The sequence below is a fragment of the Zonotrichia leucophrys genome, chromosome 4, assembly GCF_028769735.1.
Source record: "Zonotrichia leucophrys gambelii isolate GWCS_2022_RI chromosome 4, RI_Zleu_2.0, whole genome shotgun sequence".
NCBI lineage: Eukaryota > Metazoa > Chordata > Aves > Passeriformes > Passerellidae > Zonotrichia > Zonotrichia leucophrys.
This window is the reverse complement of record NC_088173.1, coordinates 863,232-882,797: the sequence shown is the minus strand read 5'-3', so window position 1 is coordinate 882,797 and position 19,566 is coordinate 863,232. Positions and strand designations below refer to the sequence as shown.

Here is a 19,566-nt window from a genome sequence, read left to right as displayed (position 1 = left end):
GTTTGCCCCTTCTCCATCTGACAGCACTCAAAGGCTCCATGGTTTCCGAATAACTCCACAGACAGGAGCACCAGAGAGAGGGCTTAAAGCAGAGATTTGTGTTTGCAACCCGGCTCAGCAAATACTGTTTCAATTATCAGATTCCAAAATAGAATTTGGAAACAAAATATAAGCAGTGGCGGTCTGAAACTTGCTGCTGACTTTGCCTTTCAGAAATTAGCTGTAATTTTTTCCACTGCTTATAGGAGCCTCTTCTTTACTAAATAAAGTGGTGTACATAAATCAAACAAACTTCAGACTTTTAAGCAATGGGTTTATTTCTCTTCTTCTATGCTGCCACAACAGCACACCAGCTTTTTCCCTAAACACTAAACAGTTGTTTTTATTTTGGCTGAAAATGCTTTACTGTTTTAAGTGGCTTCAGAAGAAGCTTCAGTTCTGGAAATGAAAATAAAGCAAATGTCTTTCTGTTTTGGTCTTACACTCTCCAGTCCAGGCTTGATGCCTTTCATTTCCAAGGCTGATCCTGCCAATATGACTTGCAGCTCATTAAAATCATTGGGGCAGCCAGCTCTGATAGGTTATTAGGAACTGAACCCAGAGGAGGCACCAGAGAGGAGCCCCATGTGTCCATGTCTGATGACAAACACCACCAGTTTTGACCTGAGCTCATCTCCAAGGCTTACGTGCAAGTCTGTCTGCCCTGACTAGTGGGGAAACGTGCCTGCCTGCTGCTGCTGCCTTGTTTATAATTAAACCAGGCATGTTTCAATGCAGAATGTACTATTTAGCTTTTGACAAAGCTTGGGCACAGTGTTGCCAGCCCCCCTCTGTAACTGGAATGCATTTAGTGCTCTTCTGCAAAGAAAAAGGGGTTTTCTTTGATCACAAATTAGCTCAGGCTTTCAGGAACTGATGCAGGTGATGGCTTGGTTTTGTCAGGCTGTTTGAAAAATGGTTTGAAAGTACAGCATTCAACTTATCCATCTGGACTTGGGTGGGGTTTGACACCCCCTCACCCTCCCCCCCTTTAGATGTGGGGGGGGGGAATTTCACATGCTGGGCACCTCTCTGTCTCCCTTGCTGCGATGGAGACTGGGATATTCCCCACGCTTAAACTGCTCCAAAGCAGTTTAAACAGCTCCTACACTCCACAAAATCTCCTGAAAGCAGGAGGGAAGGGCAGGCTGATAAAAAAGCCTTATCTCCCTCCCAGGGCAGGAGAGAGCAGTTCTGTGGGCAGGGGGGCTGTTAACAGCATCCTTGCCCTACCAGGATGCTGGGGCAAGGCAGCAGCGCTGCATGGCATGAGGGAAACAGCTCCATAACACCAATGGACAGCCCTGAGACCACAGCAAGATCATTTTATCACATCTTTACATATAAAAAACAAGCACACCACATTTAAAAAGGCAAAGAAAAAAAAAAAATCCCTGCAAAGCTGGGCCTGACACAGCTCTGTGGAGGCCCAGGACTGGCGCACAAAAGATGCATCCCAAAATGGAAATGCTCCGTGCCCCAGCGCTGATGCCGGCATTAACACAATTCAAAGCATTCCTGATTAACCAGAAGTAGTAAATAGACGTGTGCTGGTCCTATTCAGCAAAAAAACATAAAACCAAACAAAACTTGTGCTTTCAAACGCCTGCCTGTGCTCCCCTTCGAGGAATGCGGAGCCTTTGCCGTCCACAGAAGAGAAGGTATTTGGCAATTCTAATTACCTACCCACCCCGGTGCTGCTCCAACTTAATTTTAAAACACTATTTATAAGGACTATTTATATGTTCTCTGCCACAGCAAAGCAAAATGGGGGCTTGTGCTTGTGACACAAGGCACTGTTCACAGCCGCTTTGCAAACTTCCAAAAGGTAGCACTTTATCCCACGGGGACCACACACGGAGCTCGGAGACTATATGAGATGGCATGTGACACAACCAGCTATTCAGAGCTTGGTGCTGGGCTGTGAAACCAGAGGGAAATTCAAATATGCATAATTCAAACACATTTGGAGAGGTGGCAAGGAATAAAAAGTTTTCTAAGCTCGCGAGAAGCACATGTTGCCAGTCCTGCAGAACTGTCTCCAACCATTTCTTCCAACCAATCTGTTATTTCAATCTGTGTAATTATTTCCAGGGTCTCTGGCTTTTATTATAATGTATCTGGCTGCGTTACAGTTTTGTAGATACTGTCTGATAAGTGGTGGTTGTTTTTTTTTCAAACTTCATACAAAGAGAAGAAGGGTGTGTGCAGCAGGATGTGCACAGGGAATGTCCACACACAGGACAGCCTCAACTTGAAGCTGCAGATACAAAATCTGCTTTCAGCACTAACTGCAGAGCCAGAAAAACTCCATTTGGCCCTATATATTTTAATAAAAACCACCACATGATGCCTTTAACTGTTTTTTTAAGTATTTTAGAAGTCCAATGTGCTCCTCACTCCTTATTCCCTGCTTTTATATTTACATTGGTTGAGGGGAACCAAATCCCCTGGCTTTGTTATGACTGTAATCTGAAAGTTGCCTTTCAAGAAAGCATTTTAACAAAGTAAAGTCTTGCTACGTACTTTTTGCTCAATTGAAAAAAAAGGCTTTTCTGAGCATTGATAACAGCAATGTTCACAAATTTAGTGGCTGGAACAAGATTACGTTGGCTCTCAGGTGCTGGTAGTTCAGCATTATTTGGTATGTGCACGCTGCAATGTGCTTACTTGGAAAAGGAAAAATGTGTTTTAGTTGGGAGACTTTTATTTTAATAAACCCTGAAAGTACCTCCATTGAAGCTGTAAAAAAAAAAAAAAGGGTATTTTTACAATTTTAGGTCAAATGCAATCTGACAGCTCTTTCATTATGCTGCATTTCTCACAATTGCCTCAGCTCTTACAACTTTGCTTATCTGTGCCACCACAGTAGTATTGTTATCTCTGGCAAACAGAAGAGTTTGGAATATCGATTTCAGGACATTTTTGCTGTATCCCCTCCAAAAAGAAGAGTAATCCACTGGGCAGGCTTACAGAAGGACTGCCCTGAGGGTGAGAAGGAGGAGCTTGTACCAACCTTCAGCACTGTGACATAGGGGGTTCCATCGGGTCCGTACTTGCTGCCATTGACTTCCACGTGTTTCAGCCACTGGATGTGAGGCTGGGCATCGCTGTAGACCTTGCAGTGAAATTCCACATTGCTCCCCACCACCACAGTCTGGTTGGCAGGGAGCCCTGCTTGCAGGATTGGTCGGTGGGGTGACCTTTCTGAAAAACAGAAAAGAGGGGAAATCCTAATTTACTTGCCTTATTTTTCCCCCAGCAAGTATTCTCCTCTGAAATGTTAATCGTCTGGCTTTTAAGGGGAAAGGGCACAAATTAGGGTGTCATGATCGCTGCTCTACCCAGGGCTTCTCAAGCCAGATGGGGAAGGACCACTTGGGAAGGGAGGTGGCATTTCAGCCCTCCCATTCCTTCTCCGGCCCTCTGCAGACCCACCAAGTAATTTACTGATCACAGATGTGAGCCCAAATTGTTGGCCAAAAAGAAGCTTGTTCTGGTTTTAGAAGACACACAATCCAACACTTAGGGAAAGAAACCAAGCTCCTGCTTCCCATATCCTATCAGGCAGCTATTCCCCAGGGCCACAGATGAGCTGTTGAGGGAAAGCAGAGGGGTCTCACCTAGCACATCGAGCTGGTAGGTGTGCCTGATGTTGCCATATTTGTTCTCCACGACGCAGGTGTAATTCCCTCGGTCTGACGGCACGACGCTCTCCATCACCAGGCTCCACTGCTGGTGGCGCAGCTGGGAGAAGAAATCAAAACACTTAAAGGCCTTGGAAACCAATGAAAAATCACTGAGCTTCCACACACTCGGACCCCAGAGGAAGCCTGAACATCACAAGGACCCATGTATAAGGTTAATTACAGGAAAAGGAGAAAGTTTTTGACAGAAAGAGCCATAAAGTTCTGGAATGGTCTGCCCGGGGAGGTGGTGGAGTCACCATCCCAGGAAAGACTGGATGTGGCCATGGGTGCCATCGTTTAATTGAGGTGTTAGGGCATGGGTTGGACTCGATGATCTTTAAGGTCTCTTCCAGTCCAGTGATTCTGTGAATTCTGTCAAGTCTTAGTGAGAAAAGGCATTAAGACCAATGCAAAAATGATGCAACACAATGTAACACATTGAGATTTCAATGGGGACTTAATCACAGTAACAAAGCCAGCTGATAACTGAATGTGGCACCTCCCACTAGATAATGACTTCAACAGGCATTATATAGGATCTATATTTTATGTATTTTATATATTTTATTATTCTGAGCTGTATTTTAAAATGTGTGCGCTCCGGAGGCAACAGGTTATGGCATTTGTCTGAACAGAAACAGGTTTCTCAACTGAGTTAGTCTGCTGAATTCCCTCTAAAAAACAGGAGCAAACATGTCCAGCCTCTAATCTGGTCCCTAGGATGCTTGGCCAGCCGTTCTATTTTGGCACCAAGTTTTATACTAGTTGGTTTTTTGGATGTGGCTCATGTCCAGAGCTGATGGTGGCTCAGCAGCAGAAGGGAAAGCACAGACCCTGCCTCCATCCTGACCTGCTGCCCTGTGATCTCAGCTAGAACGTTTGTTTCCAATGATTATAGAGGAAATAATGGATATGGAAAGCAAATCCTGAATTAATACAGAAAGCAACCTACAGTAACAAAGATGACTTCAGGGTGCATGGCATATGAAAGCTCTCCAAATCTCTGGATATTAATTTGATGCCTTCTGCCGCCCAAAGCAGAACATTTAACTTTATTAAACATTTTGAAGGTGACCCCAAGGACACAGAAATAGGAGATTTACAATAATGCTGCACTACAGAATGTCAGGGGCTGATGGAGAAAAACAAGGGTGTAATTGCTTCTGGAGATTTCTTGCTGCAGCAGGTGAACTCAAATATGAAGTCATTTAACCTCTTTTGCTACACATAAGTTGCATCCACATGCTTTCCCTAAGAGGGCCAAGTTGCAATCAAAGCCAGAACTTTGCAATGAGCAGGTTTAAAACCATAGGAGACTAGACAGCTTAGTTGCAAGATAAGCAAGCAAATGTAATTTTAACAATTTGTAGACCTCTACAGCCCTGAAAACAGCATTGCTGAGCACCCCATTTTTCAGAGAACACTGCATATGGCATTTCTTTTCATTTTAGAGTATGGGTAACAGGAGGCTGTGGCCAAACATTTTGTACAGACATCTCAGCTGTGGCAGATGTCTGGTCAGCTCTGACTGCACCTCTGCCCACCCAGGCATGGCACAAATGGAGGAGCTCAGTGAAGGAGCAGAACCAACATCTCACCTTTTGTAAAGCAGCATCCATCCCCCTTGCTGCATCTCTGTAACTGTGTGGAAATTACAGAGTGAGAGAAGCTCTGAGAACAGAGCCTGGACCCCGAGCCCACAGCTGAACACACCACACTGTCAGGGAAGTTTCAATGCAAATTTGTGGCTGCTCAGTGGCTCATTTCCATACTGGCTTGTCTCATAGTTGTGTCTAAAGGCTTCTTTAAATCCTCTTTTCAGCATTGCAAAATGTTTGCATCTGGAACCCCCAGGAGCTACTCCAAGGAAATGGAGCTCCAGACACATGGATGACTCCCTAGTCTGACCTATATTCTAAAACCAGGTCCAAATTAGATGTTTTACAAAGGATGCACTTTCAAAGACACTTTTATGACACTTCCAAAAACTTCTCTTCGCCAGGTTTGTGATGGGAACTTTGAATAGAGAAGAACCTGGGGGCACAGAACTTGTTTGGAAACTTGGGAAGACATTTTTAGTTTTGAAAGCCTTTGGCAAAAGATAGTAATTCTCATGTTAGGATAGTCACTGCACTCGATAAAACACTAGAAACATGAAGTGACTTAGTGCAGGCATTAATCAAGTGGGTGAGATACTGGAAATCCCTCTGGTTTATTTGGTGTTGTCATTCTTGGCTCCTTGTGAAACAAACACATTTACAGACACACTTGGAACCTCGTGTTTGCCAGACTGGTATGCAAGTCAGTGCAATGGTCTGGGGAAGGGATAATCCTCCATCTCCCCTCCCCCTCAATCTTCCCTTCTAGGGTCATTTAACACACACAGGCTTACAATATTAGAGATTCCAACACGGATTTAACCATTAATGCTCTTTGGGAAATTTCATATGATAAGTCATATGAATTTCTTTCCTTTACCAGTTAAGGATGAACTGTAACAAAACCAGGTTAGCCTGCCTATCATGTTTTCAACACTCACCCTTCCCTCTTGCCAGCTTTACACTGGCCAGTCACACAGATCTAAATGCTATGTGCAAGGGGCAGATGTGGAAGAGTGGTCAGCTTTGTTTGCTGACAACAGACTTCTCACAATCAACATTAAACGTCTTTCACGCACTGAAAACAAATGAGAACATTCCCAGCTCAAGGATTTCTGGGTTAAGACCAGATCTCCAGATGAAGCAAGCCAACCAAACTCTGCCAGATCTGGATCTTGCCCATTCTTTTCAAGCTGCCTAATCCTGTTATGAAGTTAGGTTGTAACAGGGAATTTAAATCTTAAATACATGAGATACCAAGCAAGTTTTCAATCCCCTTTTCTGGTTCAAATCTCAGCTGATATCTATCAGTATATTTATACTGGATGAGATTTACACTAGATTACGTATATCTAACTGTGGCTCATGACCAAAAGCAAGCAAATAAAGGAAGGAAAATTACAGAGAAAGATGTCTTTCTATCAAGAATGGGACAAAGAACTACACCTAGACAGGGAGCTTAAACCAATCTTCCTGTAATTGTCCTGACATTGCCTTCAACAGCTCTTTTAAGCATTGACTTGCTGCTGGAAGGTGCCCCCAGAGAAACAAAGCACAGCAATGCCAAAGACTCACTACTGTGTTTCGGAGGATGAAACGTGTCAATTTAAACTCAAAGATAGATTAAAACTACTGGAAAGTGGGATGGGGAATTGCTTTCAACTTCAGATTTTTTTTCTGCAGGCATAATTTAGTGCAGCTGATGTGACACAGTTTGGTAAAAGCTGTTGGAATGGCGCACGCAAGCCTGAAAACACTTCAGGATGATCCTTACAGTCTGCAATTAGTAAAAGATGCTTGCGCTTTGTGAATGTCATCTGCTGAAGAGCAGCTTACCCCCAGGAGCTGCCTCCCCACTTCTTTACCCTCCATGGCTTTTCAGAGGATCCAAACCTGAGCATGCTCTCAGCCTCATCCAGACTGGAGCAGGGACAGGACTGAGGAAGGACCTTTAAAGGCTTCACTGAAGCCATCACAAAAGGCTCTTTCAGGAACAGGTCTGAGCTAACAGGAAAGAAACAGCCCAGAACTGTGGGGAGGGGGGGCTTCTTTTGAATCCTTCTCTGGTTTCTGGAGCATGGCACACTTTGCATGCCCAGTCCCCTTTCAAAACACTACGGATGTGGCAGGCATCAGCACACAGCTATTCCAAGTTCTGATGAAGGTGCCTTCCTACAAGGCACCTTCTCTCCTTAGTAGCAGAGTCCAGGGATATGTCAGGGCTGGGAGAGAGCACGCAAAAGTTGCTGCTCAAGAGTCCCTCCTGCTATGATGATTTTGCTATAATGAGCTACAGCAGTTTTATTGTCCCCAAATAAAACCAGAAAAAAAGAGTTGGACTGTGACCTCAAGGGGACAAAGTAATAACAACAGCACCAAAATGTGAGAAAAGCTGATTTTCCTTTCAAAATCCTGCCATAATTCGTCATATAAAGTAGCACAGAGACTTCTGGCTAATTAAATAATTTGACTGCGGTGAAGTTTTGCGTCCCTGAGCTCTATCTGTAAACATGAGCCAGAGCATTTTCCAGAACACCTCATGGTAGAAAGGAAGCAGGAAGAAGAAAGCAGCCAAGGAGCAGATGCTATTACTCTGGCAACAAGGGAATCCAACACTTGACCAAGGGTCAGTGATTTATACCACAAGAATGTTAATGACTACCAGCATGATGATCCAGCTCTTTGGTGAGGTCTTTCCTATACCTTCAAAGGATACTGAATAGGTTTTCTTTGAGGGCTGGGAGCAGCTATGGCTTGGTCCAACACATCTCAAAGCACTGGGCTCACCTCCAGAAATTAGGACAGAAGTTTCTGCTCCTGCTTTTTCATCCCTGTTCACAATGCAACCATAAACCCAGCCCCGTTTTTACCTACTCCCTGAATGACCACTATAGACAAACTCAGAGGGAATTAGCCTTTGATCCCAAAGGACAGCAGCCCTTTTTAACACTTTTGGTGCCAAGCAATTCTAAAGAGTGCAAGGACCACCTTCATTTCTACACACTCAGGACAATGCTCTTAAAACTACCCATATGCAATACAATTTTCTAGTTGGTAGAAACAACAAAAAAAAAACTGAGATCCAAACCAAGACCTTACCTTAATGCCCCCAATCCTGTGCTCCCCTTTGAACTCCTTGCCATTTTTCAGCCAGTAGATGGAAGGGGTTGGGTTTCCACCCGCCGGGCATCGGAAGCGAACGGTGTTGGCGGCGGGAACTGCCAGCAGCTTCTTCTCCATCTTATCTGGCCGGGTCCAGAAGGGGACACCTGAGAAAGGAAAAACCAAGCTGAACAGGCCCCTTTCTGCAGCAGAGGATATCAGCTGGTGAGCAGATGCATTTGAGGAGTCTTTGGCGTGTGCAGATTGACAGTTAAATTGCTACCTGCTGCCGTTAAGATAAATGACACAGAAATGCTTTCCAGCTAAATGACTCTCATTGACATAGAGAGGGTGTTTGCATTTCAGTTTTGTGATGAAAGGTTCATGACCAGGTTCTTGTCTTGGTAATGCCAGTATAAATCTAAAGTGGCTCCTTTTAAATCAACAAGTGGAGTTATCCCAGATCAGGATGAGAATCTGGTCTCAGTGTGTAAAAAGATACAGATGTACCTTTGGGACATTGGTAGCCAAGAAGCATAAACAGCAGAAAGATGTTAGAACTGTAAAAGAATGTTGATGGGCCAGCAAGGGAGCAGACAAAATGTAGGAGCTAAGTGCACTGCAAAATGTTCCTCCTCAGTGAGTACAAATGTAGTGTAGCCTCCTTAAGGGAAGGAAAGAAAAAAAATGCACCAGTGCCAAACTGGTTTATCGTGTTTATGTTCTTTAAGTACAAGTGATTTTAGTTTTAAAGATTCATGTTACCTTTGAACACGGATAAATTTTAAAACACCAGTGTTAGCATGAGATACTTTTTATAATCTGCCTCAAGTACAGCTACGTTCCTTGGCTGTGTTACAAACATTACATATTAACTCCAAATTAAGGCAGCAGCAGCGGCAAACTCATTATGCTGGGAAGAAAGAAAAAGTTTTTTTAAAAAAGCCTTCCAAGCTTTCAATTCTGCTTAAGGCAACACTGCATAGCTGCACATGCTGTGTTTCCCCTGCCACACCAGGGCCACATCCAGCCCCCCAGATCTGTGCTCCACACCAAGGGCAAAGGGAGATGGGGCAGGCAGGGTCTGGGCTGCAAACAGCAAGAAGGGGGCAAGGAGTGTAAATGGCATCTCCTCACAGACAAGGAGCACCTGCTGCAGAGGCACACGTGCCTCTGGCCAAGACAAACTGAAGGCATTGGTCCTCCAAGAACTGCCCTGGAGAACATGACAGCCACCAAAGCTGTTGGGACAGCCTTGCTGCAGCCTCTCCTGCAGTGGTGACAATGCTCAGAAACACCAGCCAGCATCACAGCCCCATCTCAGTGCTACTCTGAAGCCCCTGTAATTCCCTGCTTAATGACAATCGTGTACCAAGTTTTCCCTCTTGTTGCATCCCTTTGAGATGCATGGGAGCTGCTCCCTTTCTCCAGCACTCTCTGATGCATTTGGCTGCATGATTCCCACCCCATTACAACTCCAGTAAGTCAGAGATTGACCCCACCTTGGTGTAGGTGCCCACTGTCCCCCATGCAGGCTCCCTGCTGCATTCCAGCTCCAAGGATATTGCAGGGAAGGCCATACTGCTCAGCCAAGGCAAACCATGCACCCATTGGTTTTCAGCACCTGCCAACACTCTCCCTATGTTTCCTCCACCTTGCAAAGTCCATGAGGAACTGGATGCCAGGAGCTCCATCCAGGATGCCCCTCCATGTGCTAGACAGAGCCCTGCTGGGCACTCCTCATGTCCCATCTGCTTTCCCAGCTCTGCAGTGGGATGGCTGGACACAGGTGCTTCAGTAACACCATCTCAGGGAGGGAAATCCACCACTACTGAGGGTTTGCATGTGGCCTCAGCCTGCCTTGCACAACGGTGTGATGCTATCAGAGTCAGCCCCACGTATCAGAGGGATCTGCGCTCGCACACCCCGCGTACGCCTCACATTTCAAATAACGAAACTGCTTAAGGCCCTTTTCTTGCCAGGATCCTGCAGGAGCATGGCTGGCACAAACAACAGCAAAAGGAGGAATCCCCGCCATTCCCATGGCCCTGGAAAATCCCAGCCACAAACTTTGCTGTGAACACACAGCACATCCAGGACGCCTGAAGTACTGCATGATAAAGTGAGCTAAAACGGGACGTCATGCAGCCATCTACCATTCCACATGGCAGAACTACACAAAAATGGGGAATATTCCATGCAATGTTAGAAGAGAGGGTGCAACTCCTATAGAAAGAATAGGTCTTGATGGTAAAAGGATGACGCTGTTATAGCATGAAGGAAGGGCAAAAACCAAGCAAAGACTGGGCAAATCCCCAGGCAGTACCAGGGGAGTGAATGCAGAGGACACTTGGGGTGGTGTTGGGAAAGCTGGAGAGGAGAGGGCTCCAGAAACCCATGCTGGTCCTTGGTTTCTGACACCTGGGCCATTTTCTGGCCAAATGCCTCCTTTTGGCAATGCACCTTTATTTTCTGGGGATGTTACAAGAGGTTAACAGGGCTACAGAGGAGAGGTATGGCAAAGGCCAGGCACGGATGGAAAAGCCCCCCTTTGCCATGGCCACAGAGGGCAGCCAAATAACCTGTCCTGTTGTTTGATTAATGTATCTGCCCACAAGAAATCCCATTTTATGGTGTTGATGACAATCATCTAGGCATGGAGGTGTAATTACATCACATGGTCACCTGGTCAGGACCAGGTTCCTCCTTTTGCTTTTTGGGGCTCTTCCCTTTTACAAAACATCTGCATGTGCTGCAGGGTGACATTTTATCACATTTTTTCATTCAAAAGATGAGTTTGAGTCTTACAGGAGACCCATCAACCCATTGGCTGCAAATGTAGTCACTGAAGCCAAAGGGGATTTTGCTATCAGACATCAGAGAGGAGCAAGATGGAGCCCAGGAAAGTTTCCAGCTGGGGATATTCTCCATATGGAGCAAAGGCAGGATTCACTCCTGCCTGCTGCAATTAGACACGACTTCTTCCCTGAGTGCTTTCCCTCGCTTCAGTTCTCTTCTGTAAGATTCAGGGCTTGCCAGGGCTGGGCACCCCTGGATTATTGTGCCAAGACTTAAACAGTGCATTGCTCTCAAGTCAAACTGGAACTGGAAGAAAGCGTCTACACATTGAAAACAGTGCCTTTGTTCTCACTTGCAGGAGCAGCGAACAAAACATCCCTGCTTTTGCTTTGCTCTGCCCTTGGAGTCCCTTCATTACCACTTTTTAAGGGCCTGAAAATGTTGCTAACTCTTCTTTTCAAGCAAAGCTCCAGAGAGTTTTGGGAGCGGGAAAAGAGGAAGGATGAAAGACAGGAAAATTTTCTAGACTAGCTCTCTGTAAATTAATTACTAGCAATGGTTTTGCATGTGCAGGTGTGGAAAAAAGAAAGGGACCCCCAAACATTATCAGCAGCCCTTTCCCATCATCAAACACTAAGCCTGACGGTCCGTTTTGTTCGTCAAAGACACCGGCCACCCATCCAACTGGAATGACCAATTAAAAAAAAACCTGAGAGCAATACTTGGAATAATTAATACAGCCAAGCACTCATTTAGCAATTAGGAGCTGCCACCAAATTCTGTGGCAGACAGAATCAACCCTAATTGTGTAATTTCCCCAGCTGACGCCTCGGAGGACAGAGCCAGATTTAATTGGAGATTATGGGGGCTCTTTGAAGGTGCTGGGGCTGCACAGCGGGGGCCCCAAACAAACAGATACAAGAGGGGTAGGGAGCACTGGGGCAGAAGCACAGTGTGTGAAAAGGGAGTTTTGTTTTTGTTTCAGGGCCAGGAAAAACAGCTGTAGAGAACAGAGGTATTAGAAAGCCTCTTTCTGCAAAGGTGGATCACGGCTTGAGACAAGGCTGCAACAAACAAGCTGATCTGAAGCTGCAGAAGTTTCTCCTTTTCTGCTGCCCATCCCTAAAGGATGCCCTGTTTCTGTGCTGCCCTTCAGAGAGGAAGCTGAGAGTGAGCAGAGCAGGGCACTCCACACGGAATTTGGTATTACCAACCCTTAAAATTACCCAGATTGGCTTCAAATGCATGATGCTATTGGAATCAGCTTTCTGCACTCTCCACTATGTGAGGATGAGAAGCTCTCTTGAGTAACACAAGCCAGAAAAGTAACTTAGCATCACAGGACAAAAGGATTTTAGTCAGTGATATGCAGCGTGGCAACACTCAGTGAGCCAGTCCAGGCTGGATTGCCTCCCCCTAAATATGAAACACTATCAGTTATACTAACAAGATACCTTTAAGGTCACTTCCAACCCTAACCATCCTATAAGTCCGTGGTATTTTTCTTTTGCATGAAAGCATTTATTGCCTTTCCTCCTCTAACTACTGACCACAACTGTGTCTCACACACGACATCAGCAGGGCACATTTTTGCCACAGGAGACAGAGGACTTGGGGCTGTTCACAGAACATGGCACTGGCTACACCGTATGTGCCTGCCTGGGATGGTCCCTCAGCCCCTGCTCCTGGTGGGATGTCCTGCCAGTGGTGGCACCAGGGTTAACAACACAGCTCCCACGCTCAGGACACCTCTGAGGTTAAGTGGAGGATCTGACATCAAAGAAAGCAACACAAAGCACACCTGTGTCACAAAACATCACCGTGAGGTTTCACCGCACTGATGCATTAACCTAATCAACCATTTTTAAAGGACAAGAACTTCTTATAATGAGACTTTTAAGCAAAGCCAGCCATTACCTTCAGGTCTAAAACCAGAGACAGCCTCAAAGTCAAGAAGACCCAGAAAACAGGCTATAAATACATGTGGTGAAATGTGTGTTTTCCTTTCCAGTGAAGAAAAACGTCTTTCTGTACCATAAGCCAGCTGATGTTTTGTGATACCTGTTGCTAAGAGATTGAGTTCTCTGCAAACCACATAAAAAAACTGTACAGAACAATCAGTTGTCCTCATCAGAAGCTGCTCTGCAGCTGGAAAAAATCCTGACCAAACCAGACCTTCCCTATGTCTGTACCATTCTTCAGCAGGTACCAGGAGCCCTGAGAACCTCTGCAAAGGTGCCTGTCACCCGGCAGAATTTAGCCCTTAATTAGAAGCTATCAGAAAACCACTAATTGCTGCTGATGGGTCTACTGGCACTGTAACTCACCATTAATGTCCTCACACTGCTCACACAGCAGTATTAACTCATTGCAGTGGCAGATCTGTTTGACAGAGTCCTGCATGTGCAATGTTATAGGCAGGAGAGATTTTCCAGCCATGTTGAACTTCTGCCAATGCACATAGCTGATTGGAAGTTCAAATGCAAAGACATTTATTTATTAAAAATACATACACATGGGCAGCTCACTCTGCAGAAGTACAAAGAGCAGAATAAAACCCAGCACTAACACTTCTGAAGCCTGTAATGATCCTGATTAATGCTATTGCACTTAAAGAAAGCAGCACTGGGATTGAAAGAGATTCACTGTGAAAGCACCAAGCACTGACCTGGGACACTCTTCCTCACAGGAGTCAAAGAAAAAGCCAATAAAGCCAAAGAGGCTGCTCTCACTTATGGCATCAGTAAATTTGGCCCTTGGCTAGTCTATGTTTTGTACTCTGACTCCTGTCAAGATGCTGGTAAGGACAAGAATCAGAATAGTTAAAAGTACAGCAGTCAAGGTTTGAAATGGTATAAAACTGGTGTAATATTAGTGCAGTAAAACAAATTTTATATATATATATAGTAAGTGGGTTTGTCTGGATTTACATGCAAGGAGAATTTGTAACTACCCATATATTCAGATTCTCAGCATCAAATCTTCAAAATACAGTAGGATTCCACAGCAGCAATATCATTCTGTCAGCTGTTTCTAAATTTTTTGATAAATTTCATTCATCGTGGTTTCATCCTAAGGTCACTGATTTTTCAACACAAAGCTGCTGTGTGTGAACACCCAGATGAGCTGCACTGCTTGGGAGCCACAGCTTTTGCAAATTAAAGGCCTCTGTATCCCAGAAAAATGAATTACCTGTATCTTCTGACTCATCATCGTCATCCTCATCATCACCTGACGAAGGCGAATCTGGAAAGAGACAAGAAAGGAGTGCAGCAGAAGGAGGATGGCGCATGGGGACACTGCTGGATGAGGCTGCTGGTGTCACACAAGGGACATCCGAGGGGTGGCTCACCCTTCCCTGCAGCCCCACCAGCCCAGCCCTCTGGTGCTGCTGGGCCAGGCACAACTGCACAGGAGCTGTCTCAGTGGGAGAGAGGTGTCAGGAGTTTGCCAGTGCTCTGAAAACGTGCTCCAATGTCAAATACTTCTCCCTGTGAAATGTTCTCTGCCTCATAAAACACAAAAGGAATTGTAAACCGGAAAATTTTGTTTTGCAGAACAAGCTCTCTGACTGCTTTTTTTTTCCTTCCCTCTAGCATTCACTCTGAAGACTTTTTATTTTACCATGTCTCAAAACGGCAGGTCAGCATTTCTAATTCACTTTCTCTGCATTTTTGTTTTAACTCAATATCCTCCTGCCACACATCCCTTCATTAACTCCTTGTTCAAACACTAAGACCAAAACTTTTGACCTTCTTGCAATCAAACCTCTCTCCATCAACATTTTGATGGCTATTCCAGTTCCCTTCAGTTATATTCCTCCCACAGAGGCACCTCAAGACTGTAACTCAATACAGGTAAACAGGTGGGAATTTTCCATCTGTATCTCTCCAAAACATTCTGAAGTGTTTCTTTTAATGTGGTCTAACATTTCACCTTCTCCAAGCCGTCCACAATGAAGGCTCAGTCCCTCTTCCCCCCATCAACTGACTACTGTAAATGTAAATGCCATTATCAAATAGCAGCTTAGTGTTTGATTTAGTTTACACAGTTTAGCTTAGTACAGTTCAGCATCTGGAAGATTTAGCATCATTGTTGTTACATAATCTCCGGGAATTTTTCTTTCAAATAAAGGCAAAATGGTAATAACCCAGCAGCCTTTATGTTCTGAGACAGTGGTAAGAGAACTTGGCCTTAAACACTAGAAAACAGGAAACATTATGAGGGTTCAATATGTGGCCAGAAATGTAAGGAGCTGTTTCAGATCAAGCCAGGCAGAACATCCTTCATTGCAAGATGCACTTGAGTTTTCTACTATCTTCTGACCAGCACAGTAGAGGTAAAAATGGAGAAAGAAAAAGGTGGGGAGGGGATAAAAGAGGGGAAAAAGAAGGAAAGCTAACAACAAATAGTTCTTCCCTGCAGAATCTGGAATGGCCTTCCAGGCATTTTCACCATCCACAGCAGCAACACAGGAAACATCTCCCTGCCTTGGTCTGCAGGGGCTCATGGAGCTTTGCACCTTCTCCTTGGCAAAGCCTCAAGGACGACTCCAAGCACGTCTCTAACTGCAAACCTACACTTGAGGTCCTGCTGGCAGCAGAACTAGGGAAATGCCACGGGGCTTGCTGAAAGTGAAGGGGATGTTTAGGTGTTCTGGCTGATCCAGCAGGTTTACTCAAGTCAGGCAGAAACTGAGCCAAATCCCCACCAGCACTGACGGAGAAATCAGCACCTTCTCAGCTCTGCTCTCAGATTAGGTTACCCACATATTAACACATGATTATAGTTTACTTCTGCTTTCCAATGAATCCATCATGACCAGAGGAGTAGAATCAATTTTTAAACTAATACAAAATCACTTTCACAAGGTTGAAGGAAGTTTTTGACTTTGCTTGTTCTTAAGATGAGAAGTGCAGCTTAGATTTTAAGAGACCAAATATCCCATATTCATAGCTACTGTCCTATTCAAGTTACTAAAACATCACCTTTTTTAAAAGGTGACTAAAAATTATAAGCTATTTGTTCATCATTTACTAAACGAATAATCTTTAGCAGAAGTTGTTGAAGTTTTGGCAAGAACTGCTCAAAAGGGCTTTAATTATGAATGAAAAGGGACTTTGTTCAGTCACCTGTTTTGTAATGCTTGGCCTTGGGTATTCTGAAAGCTCTGTTTGCTGGTACCAGCCTGCAGTCCAGGCTCATCACAGGGGTGCTGCTCAGCCACTAAATCCAAAGGCTGTTCTGTGCATGAAATGGCTGCAGAAATGGAGCTTCTGCCAACAAGGCTGGATATCAGTTTGGGCACGCAGCCTCTACGCAATCCTTTCCAAGTGCTCAGGTTTTTAGGGGACAGTATGTTTCTTTTTGTAAACAAGCAAAACACTCAAGCCCTTGTCTGTCAAGGGAGGAATTTTAAAGAGATCAAATCCTGCTATTATTAATCAGCCTGGTTCTCAGCCCCTGAATGCCAGCTCCAGCATCTACTTGCTCTGCTTCCAGCATCAAACATCCCCCTGTGCACAGTCAGTCACTGCAGCACAATCAGTTTGTTGCAGACTCAAATCTCAAGGCTCTGTGTAGGAAAATCCTCATATGCCCCTAGGACATGGAAGCATTCTCCAAATGGAACTTGTATGTGGATCAGCTATTCCAAACACACCTAGCCTAGCTTTGCTCAATTAAGAAGAGAGATCAGAGCAATTCCAGTCTGTTAGTACAGCTTTAAACCAGTTTAATGCAGAGAACAACTCCAGCCCCAAACATCAGATACCCACATGAACACCTGACCAGATACCCGAGCTAATTGCTGGCATTACCTTTAAGAACTGGGGACACAAACCACAAATCTCTGATCCCAATCTCACCTCTGCAGTGCCACGCTGAGCAATCAATACTAATTATGAAGAAATATCTGAGTATATGAGAGGCGCCACTATTGCCACATAAAGCAGAGCTTCAAAGTTTAAAACAAGTGCTGCTGACAGCTAAAAAGGAGGCTCCCACATTACCAGCACTTTGGTGGTAATGACAGTGGGCTAATAGAATCAAAGACTCATAATGTTGTCAGAAAGCAGGTTCAGGTTACTCGCTAGTTCTTAAGCTGTTATTAGCTATTATTAGTGAAGAGGAAAAATACAGGGGCTTAAACTTTTTAAAAGCAGAGGATTATCAGTCCTTCCACTATTAAAAACAATTTCTCACTTTACAAACTTTTGGGGCTGGCAGCTGTTTCATTCGAGCATGTAACCAGCTGCCCTCTCCTGCCTCTCTGCTGCCCCTTGAACTCAAAAGCATTTTCATGTCACTTAGGAAAAAAAGAGAGAGTAACATTTCTAACAACCTGCAGTTTGCTGGATAGCTCCAATAATCGTACCTAGTTAAAGAAAGCCTTTCAAGGGCCAAATACTTCTTTAACCATTTAATTGATATGACCTTGAAGCATTCACAGCAATCTCCAGTAATGCTCAATAAAAAGCAGATGTTGCTGAAGGCTTGGTGAAACGAGCTTTTATTCTCATGATGGTTTTCTCTCACACAAAATCCTATTGCACAAGAAAGCTCTCTATGGAGTGGTTGTGATTCACAATCACAAACATCTCTGTGTTTGGTTTTCAGAGAGAGACTCTTACTTTTTGAGGGAACTCAACTTTTGGAGAAAGGACCTACTATTCAAGGATTCTTGAAAGAGCTCCAACAGTTTAAGGGCAAATCAAAGTTTTCAAAACCTGAGATCTCAAAGGGGCTAACTCTCCTGAAAATTCAGGCTTTTAACCTTTGATCAGGAGAGTTTCTATCTGCTCACAGTGATCCACCTACCAATGCACCCGCCTGAAATCATGAAAATGACCTTTGTGTTGGTGGTTAGCTATCTGGAAACAACAGATTTTTCTGGCACTCTGTGTTTAGTGATCCAGGCCTGGACAGCTTGTAGCTGTTCTGTTCTATCATCCTCATCACAAAAAATATGGCCAAGCAAATGACAGCATGTGCTTTGCTAACAGCACTTGTTTGCAATGTATGAATCCCAGTAAGTAACTTTGATGAAGCACATATTTCAGATATACACATTTTACAGATAAGCTACCTCTAAAACAGGCTAGCAATTTGTGATGACTGTGATGGAGGGCAGAGATTTACCAGCTACAACAGAGAAACAGCCTTCAGGAACTTCCAGCTCTTACGTGCAACTTTGCCACTGATTTGTCACATAACATAGAACACATCATTTAACCCCTGTGAGCCACAGTTCACTCACTCACAAAAAACTTCAAAGCCACACGTATCATTGCATCTATTTGAGTGTTAAGGGGGATCTGAGGTTTAATCTGACCAGCACCCTTTCTAAGTCTCTCTCAGCATTAACATCAAGCATTTGGTATGGACATACAAACATTCTTCAATTGGTTTGTTTTGCCAGTCTAATCACTGTCAGGAGCTACCACGGAGGTACAGACCTTCCAAGGAAAGACAAACACCACAAACCACCAGTTGTGCTGAACATGTGAAAGGGCAAAAATAAAAAAAAAAAAAAAATAGAAAGCCACTGAAACAGCTGCATTTCTGCACATACCTGTAACTCTGACTGTAAAGTTTCCCAGGACCTCATTGGAATGCCTTGGCTTGCAACTGTACAGCCCCGAGTCATCATATGACACATTGATTATCTTCAACAGTTTTTGTCCAATATGAGTTCTGTTGGTAGGTGCAATTCCAATACCATCTTTAAACCAGAAAACAGACACAGAAGAGCCTTGGGTGTTGCAGGAAAGTTCAATGGTATCTCCATTTCCAAACACCAACTCTTCCAGAAAGGCGGTCTCGCTCCTCAAGTATTCTGCAAAGGGAGAAAGAAATGGAGATAAATAAATAAGAACAGGCGTCAGGGATAGAGCGTTTAAAAAAGAAACACATCTTGTATTTGCTCTGTTGTTGATGCTTCCAGGTGCCCAGACCTTCCCCTTGCCTACCACAGGCTATAAGAGAAAAATGTATTGCTTTTCTCTTCTTGTCATGTGCGTTTTTATTCTTGTGTGAATGTAAAGATTCAAAATATAAAATTGTTGCAGTCAATAGCCTTGCAGGGTAGAAAGAAAGGATTCTGAGAGCCTGAAAAGGTGGTATTTCATGGGAGGTATTGTCTCACAGGAGGCAAATCCCACACTCACTGGGATTACTAAGAACCTTTCCTCATACCATGGCAGCAATTCCAACTCAAATATTTTATGGTTTGGCCAGAATATTGTGGTGTTCATACAGTCAGAGGTTTAGGGCATTGGGGTTTTTTCCCTTTTAATAAAATTTTTCCCCGAAAGCATACACTCTCAGTAAATAAAAAA

At 44.2% G+C, this 19,566-nt stretch overlaps 1 protein-coding gene across 3 annotated transcripts in view; it reads right to left on the bottom strand.

Moving 5' to 3' along the window:
• FGFR3 (fibroblast growth factor receptor 3) overlaps nucleotides 1-19,566 on the bottom strand; it is a 54,917-nt gene that overhangs the window by 15,337 nt on the left and 20,014 nt on the right. For all 3 annotated transcript variants that reach the window (XM_064710178.1, XM_064710179.1, XM_064710180.1), the window contains exons 3-7: nucleotides 18,801-19,064; nucleotides 14,420-14,473; nucleotides 8,426-8,595; nucleotides 3,663-3,786; nucleotides 3,056-3,246 (exon numbers count right to left, since the gene is read on the bottom strand). In XM_064710178.1, coding sequence (XP_064566248.1) covers nucleotides 3,056-3,246; nucleotides 3,663-3,786; nucleotides 8,426-8,595; nucleotides 14,420-14,473; nucleotides 18,801-19,064 — 803 coding nt within the window. The remainder of the gene's footprint in view (nucleotides 1-3,055; nucleotides 3,247-3,662; nucleotides 3,787-8,425; nucleotides 8,596-14,419; nucleotides 14,474-18,800; nucleotides 19,065-19,566) is intronic.